Source organism: Sorghum bicolor, chromosome 6, assembly GCF_000003195.3.
Source record: "Sorghum bicolor cultivar BTx623 chromosome 6, Sorghum_bicolor_NCBIv3, whole genome shotgun sequence".
In the NCBI taxonomy this organism is placed as follows: Eukaryota; Viridiplantae; Streptophyta; class Magnoliopsida; order Poales; family Poaceae; genus Sorghum; species Sorghum bicolor.
In genome coordinates, this window is record NC_012875.2 from 2,406,899 (window position 1) to 2,416,760 (window position 9,862).

General features: G+C 43.6%; 1 protein-coding gene across 1 annotated transcript; it reads left to right on the plus strand.

Annotated features, from left to right (window-relative positions):
- On the plus strand, positions 5,576–7,529 carry LOC8066003 (zinc finger protein ZAT5). The gene has a single exon (XM_002446037.2). The coding sequence runs from the start codon at positions 5,964–5,966 to the stop codon at positions 7,167–7,169; it is 1,206 nt and encodes a 401-aa protein (XP_002446082.1). The 5' UTR covers positions 5,576–5,963; the 3' UTR covers positions 7,170–7,529.

Consider the following 9,862-nt stretch of genomic DNA (forward strand, 5'->3'; position numbering starts at 1 on the left):
TGTGCCATCCCTAGCTATGTTAATGCTTCTCCGTCCCACAATGACACTATTTTTTAAACTTCTTGACGGTGTGGAGTCAAATCAAAGATTGAGGATAAAAAATGTGACCAACTCAAATGAAATGAAATTATACCCTATTTGCAACACGAAAAATTCGCCTTTTAACAATCAAGTTCCAATAGATTCTGGATTGCACTTCGGTTAAAATTTTTGCACAAGACATTAGGTTAAAAGCATAGGCAGAGCCTGGTTGCAGCAGGCAAAGACCAAGTGGAAATGAAATCAACTGGGTGCAGCTGAGCACTTATTAGCCCAACTAAGCTGGAGCCCGGCTGTGCTACAAAATATATAGTGACGATCTTCTTCCTCTTCCAAAAGCTAATGCAATTTGAGTCAATACTCCTTATGTTCTCCATGCTGTAAAGCACAATGGACCTCCGGTCTTCGCCATTGGCGGTGCCCTGTCTACTAGTCAAGCATTCTATCACTTGGTATGCTTTTGTCAAATACAACTTTTTTTTTTTTTGAAAACAGTCAAACACACAACTTTGTATTGTATTTCTCTGTTGAAGATAGATTGTACTTTTTTCGAGAACGCGCTTATTAGCACGTGTTTCGTTAAGAAGATGATAGAGTTTGATACAACGCGGTTGAAGATAGATTGTACTCCACAAAGAAAGTAGTCGGTTGTATGTTACCCTTTGAGCAAGCAAGTTGAATTGTTGTGACGTACACCGTGCGCTGTTACATGGTCGTGATGACGACGAAGCTGGGAGTGTAGTGTAGGGCAAGCAAAAGACAGGACGAGAAGAATTCTCAACTTGGGAACACTACTTAAGGTTGAACTTATCATATAGGAGCTTAAAAAGCCGATCGAGTTGTAGACTGCCAATCAAGTACTAGCTAAGGCCTTGTTTACTTCCAAATTTTTTTTGCAAAATAGGAATAGTAGCATTTTCGTTTGTATTTGACAAATATTGTCCAATTATAGACTAACTAGGCTCAAAAGATTCGTCTCATCAATTTCGACTAAACTGTGCAATTAATTTTTATTTTCATCTATATTTAATACTCCATGCATACGTCTAAAGATTTGATGTGACGGAAAATCTAAAAAAATTTACAAAATTTTTGGGGAACTAAACAAGGCCTAAACTAAAAACCATACCCCAGATGATTTGTAACAATGCTCCACATGCAAGAAAAGTCACCAAAACTTATAGTATTCTCCATTCCACTGTCACACGGTGTCGGTGACACATTACATGAGCTGTTGTTATTGGTACTCTACAAATCCAAGAGTCGATGAACATGAGAGGTTGGGGTTATTGTTGTTGCAATGGAGCCAACATGCCAGCAAACGATCAACAAGTGCTTAATTAGTGCACAACATATTGCCCAAGTCAAACTGTGTCAGTGGGCTGGCTGAACTGCACTACTACCATCTGTCATCTGCACAAGTTAATTAGTGGATAGAAGCACATGTTAGTGGATAGATCCAGTAGTAAGTGAGTTGATGGGGGGTCAATGCATAGAATCAGTGAATTAATTTATATTTACCTAGCAATCAAGTATTGTATATATATGCGTACTGTCAATTCCTCTGCTGTAGAACTTATTTCAACCAGATTGAGGCCTTGTTTAGTTCCCAAAAATTTTGCAAAATTTTTCAGATTCCCCGTCACATCGAATCTTTAGACGTATGCATGGAGTATTAAATATAGATAAAAATAAAAACTAATTGCACAGTTTAGTCGGAATTGACGAGACGAATCTTTTGAGCCTAGTTAGTCCATGATTGAACAATATTTGTCAAATACAAACGAAATTGCTACAGTGCTTATTTTGCCAAAAAATTTGGAACTAAACAAGGCCTGAATGAAAACCATATGCAATCTTCTTTAAATATGATGGGGAAAAACTCAGGGGAAAATCTCATGGAACTCCTGTCTTTTCGACGTAATTTCCTTTTGGCTTTCTTATTTATGTAAGACTCTGAATGCCGTTTCTTGTTTCGCGCAGTTAAGATTGGTGTCAAATGCTGAAGTGTACATTACATGGAAGCTGGTTGCACGCAAAGTCTCAGAATGAATTGGTCTTTTCCATTTTGTGCTCCCAAGTATCTGACCACTTACACAACCAAGCTGAAAGACAGGCTGTCATTCTTTTTTATTTATTTATTTATTAGCGAGGACCGAGGAGGCACAACACTGAGTCAAAATTGTTCTTCAGACCTCTTGTAACAGCGCCCAATTCTGCTGAGAAATCTGCTTCTGCACTCGGTCTGTTTTAATTTCTTTCTAGATCCACCACTTGTTTATAACTCTACATATATACAACTCAATGCTTGTCACATTAAGTTTTAATCTCTAAGGTAAATCTTCCAAGAATTTTAGCCACATACGTACAGTGCAGGATACAGGTATTAGGTAGTTGCCCTTTGAGCATGCAAGTGGCCAGACTGTGATGTAAACATTGCTGTGATGACAGAAATGGGAGTGCAGGGCAAGTAAAGAAATGATGACGAGAACAAGTCCGAACCTGAAAAAACAGTTTGCCTCCTTAATTATATCAGGAATAGAGCTGATGAAACTAAACATAGCTTAAAATATCCAAGTTGCGCAATCAGGACGCCAGTTGCCGTAGAATTTTCTTTGGCCCCTGGAAATCGATCATCTATAGCATAAAAGTTACGTAGAAGCAACCAGCTGCTTCTTCAACAAAATGCATGTATGTATGTACGGTACCAAATTGGCCATGACAAGAAAATGAGGTAGCCATGTCTTTTACACTGTCTCATTGGCTCTATCACAACATAATCTTGTTTTTATAAATCATTGTGAATCTCTCATGATTTTAGTGGCATTTTTTTAATAAAACCAGATCATGCCAAATTCCATTTCTGGGCATGGAAGAGAGAGAGAGAGAGAGAGAGAGAGAGAGAGAGAGAGAGAGAGAGAGAGAGAGAGAGTAGCTAGGGGTGGGGAGTGAAGCAGTTGTTGCTTACACTTACACCATCTCCACTACCATGCTACTAGTACACACAACACACACCACACACTAAAGTATTGTTGCAGCTTCGAAGACAGGCAACAGCCAGAGCAGCAGCTGCTGTTGCTGCCTCTTCCTTTAAAAAAAAAATAGGAGTGGGACGCAAGCAAGCCAACCAACCTCTGACCTGAACAAAACTATATTTATTCATCAAGTGCCAACGGTTTTACACGGTATCAAAATGATTAAAGATCACTCATTTCCTCTCATTGACATGTAATGTTTGGATCATGGGATTGTATAATTAAAGGGGACGGCCATGGATGGAGTGAGCTAGTGTGTACAGTTGAGGAAGCGGTTGTACTGAATGCTTGACCTACGGTAAAAGGAAGAGCTAATTAGGTGCCAAGCAAATGTCTTTGCACCTCACTAGTCACTAGAGATGTGTACATACATGATACAAAATAGAAAGATATAGAAAGTAATTAATATTTGAGCAATGTCTATTCTATGTAATCTACCCATATTAAAGTGAGAAAAAAAAAAGCATGTTAAGGTGAATAATGTAATGTTCAGAAAATAAAAATATCCAGATCAGAGCGTATTGCTTCACACTAATAAAAAAATGCAACTTACAGATCAATGCAAAAATACAGATGCGATCACTTTCCAAAATCTTACGTTCTAGGAGTTGATATTTATCCTGTGACTGTTACATTTAAGAGCATAATTCAATCCACTAATTGTAGGCATTCCATTTGTTTAAGAAAAATTTTACAGTATGGTTTATCTAGCTAGTCTTGCTTCCATATATATACAGGAGAATATAAAGTGAGGAAAAATATAAAGCGGTTGAGAAGCAGAGCAGAAGTCGAAAAGAAGAAAACAAATCTCTTTATGCATTTTTTTTTCTATTTTAGTGTTTGCTCCATTTCGGAAATTAACAAAGGCGGAGTTGGTATGAAAGAAGGCGCGAGAGAGAATGAATCTCTCCTAGTATATTGAAAGAGAAGTGTAGAAATCTATTTTCAGGGTTGAAATCACTTTCTTTTCTCTTCAAGCTAAACCACCATCCTTACCTTTTGTCTCTTCAAGCATCTCCCCTAAACCTTTATGCTCAAACAGTGCACTGATAAGCTAATTTCACTCTAGCTGAACAGTATACTGATGTGCTAACCTAATCTCATGGTAGTTGTTCAAGGATGGAATTATGGCCTCAACCACTCCCCACTAACTCATGGTTGAGTGAATTGCATAGATATTACATACTTCTCCAAAAAAGTTTCTCATTTTTTTAAAAAAAAAAAATCTACCGTTGTGATGTAAATATAGGTAAATATATAATGAATTTATAGTTGCAAGGAAACCTGCAGTACAGATAGTCTGATGCACAGATGGAGTCCTGCCTGAATTTCCACAATTAATATGAGGCAGCATAGATATGTTCAAAGTAATATGAAATGTCTGCCTCAGCTGCATTGTTTGCTTGTTTGCAAAACGGGTATCTCCTTGTGGACTCATCAATAAAATAAAACAAAGGACGGAAAAGGATTGGAATGGATTGCAGAAATATCCAAACACATACCTATTCATCGGAATTTTCATCTGTCAGTGACACATTGGACTTGAGCTATTGGCCGTGAGCAAGGCAAGAAGATGGGAGACGAGAAGCCATTGGTGACTGGCCAAACTTCTGTGAATTCGAATGTATAGAGATGGATCGTCAACAAAGGTGGCGAAAACCGGTCAATACACGCCTCGATGTATTCTCCAATTTCTCTCTAGGAATGCAGCATGGTCAATCTGTGCTAGGAATGGAATTTTGGGTGTAACGACGACAGCTTGTGTGAGCTGAGCAATTTACAGGGGAATTAAGCACAATTGGTGGATGGAAATACAAAAAGAAAAAAAAATTGTGCATATGTAAAGGAAAGGACCACATGAGACAGTAATGTGCAGGTACACCTGATTAAACACACTCACTTTCGACATAGTCCAAAGTCCTGGCACTTTTAGTTAGACACTCACTCACTAATTAGGTGGCAGAGCCGGTCTTGGTGTCCATGCACACAAAAAAGGACACTAAAAGAGATACTAACACCAAAGCGCGCTGTCTCACACACCTCGATCTGGTACCATAAATCTCATCACTCAGGCATCATGCATTACATTATATAATAACTTTACTAAGAACCTAGTATTAAAACTTTGTAATTTTCTTGTACAATTTTGAGACTCCCTAGAACGGTAAAAAAAAAACTGCCTTCCAAATAAACTTCCTCCACCCCCAAAAAAAGCGTTGCTATAGGATTCGTGCTGGTCAAACTTTCTTAAATTTATGTTTATAAGAAAATACTAGCAACATTAAAACTTAATATGAAAATATCTTTAATGATTAACCTAATGACACTATCATAAACATTAATACTTTTATACATTTAGTCAACAAATTTCAAAAATATCTGATATTTTTTCCAGAAAGTAGCTAGGAACAAACAACACTCTTCACAGGACATATGGAAGTACCTAAGAAAAATTCTGTTGGACAGTACAATGGTAGCAGTGTATCAGTCTCCCCCTTCTCATCCAATGGGAATTCATATGCAATCCATGATGATTAGTTTATGGCCACATTGCCAGCCATGGGCATATGTCAACCTCCTAACTTTCTCCACCCTCTCCTCCCCTTGCCTTGTCTTGTTGACATAGCATCCCATCCCCTTCCTCCTCCTCCTCCTTCCTCTTCCTCTCTGTGGTGGAGGTGGTGGTTCTGCTGCTGCTGCTGTGGTGTCTTCCTGTCCGTCTGTCATTAGCATCACATCATATCCTTCACAGGCAGCAAAGCACAGCACAGAGCGGCAGTCGCAGCTGCAGCGCCATCCCTTCCCTTCTCCTCAAGCATCACCAGCTATACTACCTTTCCTTTCTTTGTCAATCCTTCTCCCTCCGATCCATCGAGGGTCGGGCGCGCCATGGGCGGCAGCGGCTTCGGCGTCCAAGAAGAGGAGGCAGGAACGCCGCCGCCGGCCATGGTGGTGCCGCCGGTGCTGGTGAAGGGAAAGCGAAGCAAGAGGCAGCGGGTGCACGCGCCGCCGGTCGTGGCGGCGCCGGCGCCCGAGTGGTCGTCGTCCGCGGCGTCGGCTGCCACGGCGCCAGCCGGGGGAGGCGGGGAGGACTCGGTCGTGTCGGGGTCAGGGACTACCACCACCACCACGTCGCCGTCCGTCGCCGCGGACGAGGCCGCGTCCGCGTCCGCGTCCGCCGGGTGCTGCGGCGGTCTCACCGAGGAGGACGAGGCCATGGCGCTCTGCCTCATGCTCCTCGCGCACGGCGAGCCTGCTACGGCGAAGGACACCAAGGACGGTGGCCACGGGACGACAGCGGCGGCGGTGGCTAAGGACAAGGAGGCCAGCAGCAGGTTCAGGAGCCGCCGCCCGGCTGCTCCCGGCGACGGCGGCGCTGCTGCCTCCGGCGAGTACGTGTACGAGTGCAAGACGTGCAACAAGTGCTTCTCGTCTTTCCAGGCGCTCGGTGGCCACCGCACCAGCCACAAGAAGCCACGCCTGCTGCTTCCTCCGGTGCCGCCGCCGCCGCCATCATCCCAGCCGCCCCAGGAAAAGGACCACCTGGTTCTGGCCCCTGCCCCTGCAGCGGCGGAGCCAACTGATGCGCCGTCACCGCCGCCAACGACTCCGGCCCCGGCCCCGGCGGAAGGGACCGCCGATGCAACAGTGCTCCTCGCGATCCCGATTGCCACGGCGCCAAAGCAAGAACGACAGGACGCGGGCGCCGCCGTTCCCGTCGCCATCGCCGTGGCCACGAGCAGCGGCGGCGGCGGCGGCTCCAAGCATCATCAACACCCGCGGGTCCACGAGTGCTCCATCTGCGGCGCCGAGTTCGGGTCCGGGCAGGCGCTGGGCGGCCACATGCGGCGGCACCGCCCGCTGGTGCCGGCGGCCGCGCGGGACCGTGACCGGGACGACGCGCACGGGTCCGCCAAGAAGGAGAAGAGCCTCCTGGAGCTGGACCTCAACATGCCCGCGCCCTGCGACGAGGCCGAGACGCCGGCGGCGCTCACGTCCCCACGCTTCGCTTTCGCCGCCGTCGCTGAGCGGCCTCCGGCGCCTCTGCTCTTCCCGCCGGCCACGCCGTCCGCCCTGGTTGACTGCCATTACTAGTAACACACAACGCAACACACCAATTAGCTCCCTCCTCTGCTTCTCATCAACATCATACATAATTAATTACAACTGCATACATACATACATACATACATACATAATCTCCTTGCTGTCAAATATTTTTTCTTCTTTTCTTGGGCTATTTTCATTACATTATTTGTTCATGTTCATCAAGATGATTGGGAATTTGGAAAAGGGAGATGTGAATTACCGGTACAGAAACAGAGATATGTTTGAGATTTGACCCCTGTGTGATCAAAATTCTATTAATTCATTCATTAATTTAGAAACTGTTCTTCTTCTTGTTGTTTTTCCCATTTCCTTGATGAGTGTATATATCATCTCAATGTTTCCTCTGCAGCTCTGCTTATTACTACTAGCTAGTGATTGCTTCGGACTATCGAAATCGTGTATTACGTTCCCTGCTTCTTGGATGATCAGATCAGATCAACTGTAATTTGTATTTTGTCAAGTGTTGATCGAGTCAAGACGATGTGATCAACATTGCCAATTGCCATCCCAGTGTGTGTGTATGTGTGTGAAGAGATGAGTGTGAGGTGATGATGAGTGCAATGGAGTGTACAAAGTGGCAATTGGCAAGCAAGAGAGAGAGAGAGAGAGACAGAGAGAGCTGGAAAAAGGTTGGTACTAGCTAGGCATTGTGCTCACGTAAAGGGAGTGATCTCCCTCCGAGCTTCTCTCTAGGTGTTTGTGTGCTGTTGTGTGGCCCCCTTCTTGGGTGGCCTCTGTGTGTGTTGCTTCTCTCTCATCAACTCACTCACTCACTCTTCCTCTCTGTCTGCATCATCGCCGTCGTAATCAACATCTAATCCTTTTCTTTTGGGGGGCTGTGAGGGAGTTGGCTTGGGTTAGGTTTAGTCATTTGCTCTACCACCACGAAAAGGCTTTTTCCTTGCCTCTTGCTTGCTTGCATTGTTGTTAGCTTCCACTGGCTTGGCTTGGCTTGGCTTGGTTGGTTCCTTGGCAATGCAAGTTGAGGTTGGAATTGGAAGCACACACCACACCACCCAACCCAAAGACACTTGAATGTCCACATTGGATGATACTCCTACTAGCCATTAGGATTCTCTCCTCACACTATAGCTAGCTAAGGCCTTGTTTAGTTGCATCTGTTAAAGTTTACCACATGTCACATCGAATGTTTAGACACATGCATGGAGTACTAAATATAGACTATTTACGGAACTAAAAATACAGCTAGAGAGTAATTTGTGAGACGAATCTTTTGAGCCTAGTTAGTCCATAATTGGACACTAATTGTCAAATAAAACAAAAAATGCTACAGTACCTGTTAAACTTTAACAATCACAACTAAACACCCCTTAAGCTAGCTCACATGATTGCCCCTTGTTATTAGCTCGAGTTGTTAGCAGTTAGTAGCACACTCATCGGTGTGTTCGCTCAGCTCTTGATCCAAAAAGTCTTGTCCTCAACACACAACACAAACAGTTTCGCTGTACATAAAAAAAGAACACTCTATTTATTATATCGCCATACTATCTGTGACTCCTATGTTGCAAGATCAGCATCAACGGTGGATGGATGGATGGATCACACGGCCGTGCTTAATTAGTAGAATGTGTAGGAGTGAAGAAATATGATGGTTAGCTAGCTAAGCTATCTAGGTACCCCAGTTGTTAGTGTCTCACACACTTGTGATTAGTTAGATGATGATGAGTGATTAACAAGTGGTAGAGTAGAGCAGTGGGGAGGTGGTGTGGGTGCAGAGGATCCAGCGGGGTGTGGTGTGGTGTGGTGTGGTGTGGCAGCTCGTGCGGTGGGGCAGGGGACAACGGGGCAACATGCTAACTAACCGGGCCAGACCAGACCAGGCTGCTGCTGCTGAGTTGCTGAGACTGAAGAGTTCAGTGAGCGAGTGAGTGAGTGAGAGGCCTCCCTCAACGGCTCAACTTCAACACTCATGCCTTAATTCCAACCATCTCTCCTCTGATCCTCTCCCACGTTTTCTTTTCGTATTGCATATTATTGGCTCTCCACTCTTTCATCTTGTTGCATTGGATATACTTATTCATCAATACTAATATCTAATTCCATCCAATTTTTTTCCATTAATGTGCTTTCACAATAGTTATTTATGTATTCTTTTGATATAAATATTTTGGGGATATTTTTACAATGGTTGGAGAGGCGATGAGAAGCGATTGGTGTGTTTATGGTCGGTGGACCCAGAACATAAAAAGCGATGAGAGGCAATGGAAGCAAGATGATGGGAGGCAATAGATGTCTCTGTGGTCGGTGGGATATAGACGTCACATCGCCTCCCATCGCCTTCGAAATTATGAGGATTAGGACCATAAATATAGGAGTGGTAATTCCTTTTTTCGTATTTCTTTCTTTAATGAAGGATAAAAGGGTAAATTTATAATTGTAAAAATAATATTTTGAGTAGCATAGTTAGGGTGTATGATTCAAATACTATAGTTAGTTAGATAAAATCTTCTTCTTCAGTTTTTTTTAAAATCTTCTTAGGGTTCCATCCGCCGGCGTCCACTAATGTGTGTTACAGGAAGCCATCGCCGTCGATGATAGGGGCTGGTGTTTGAGAGAGAACCTTATGGCACTCACAATACAGACTCTATCATAGAGTCTAAAATTATTTATTACCTCGAACAATGTGGACTTAGAATCTAAATAAGACTTAGAGTGTT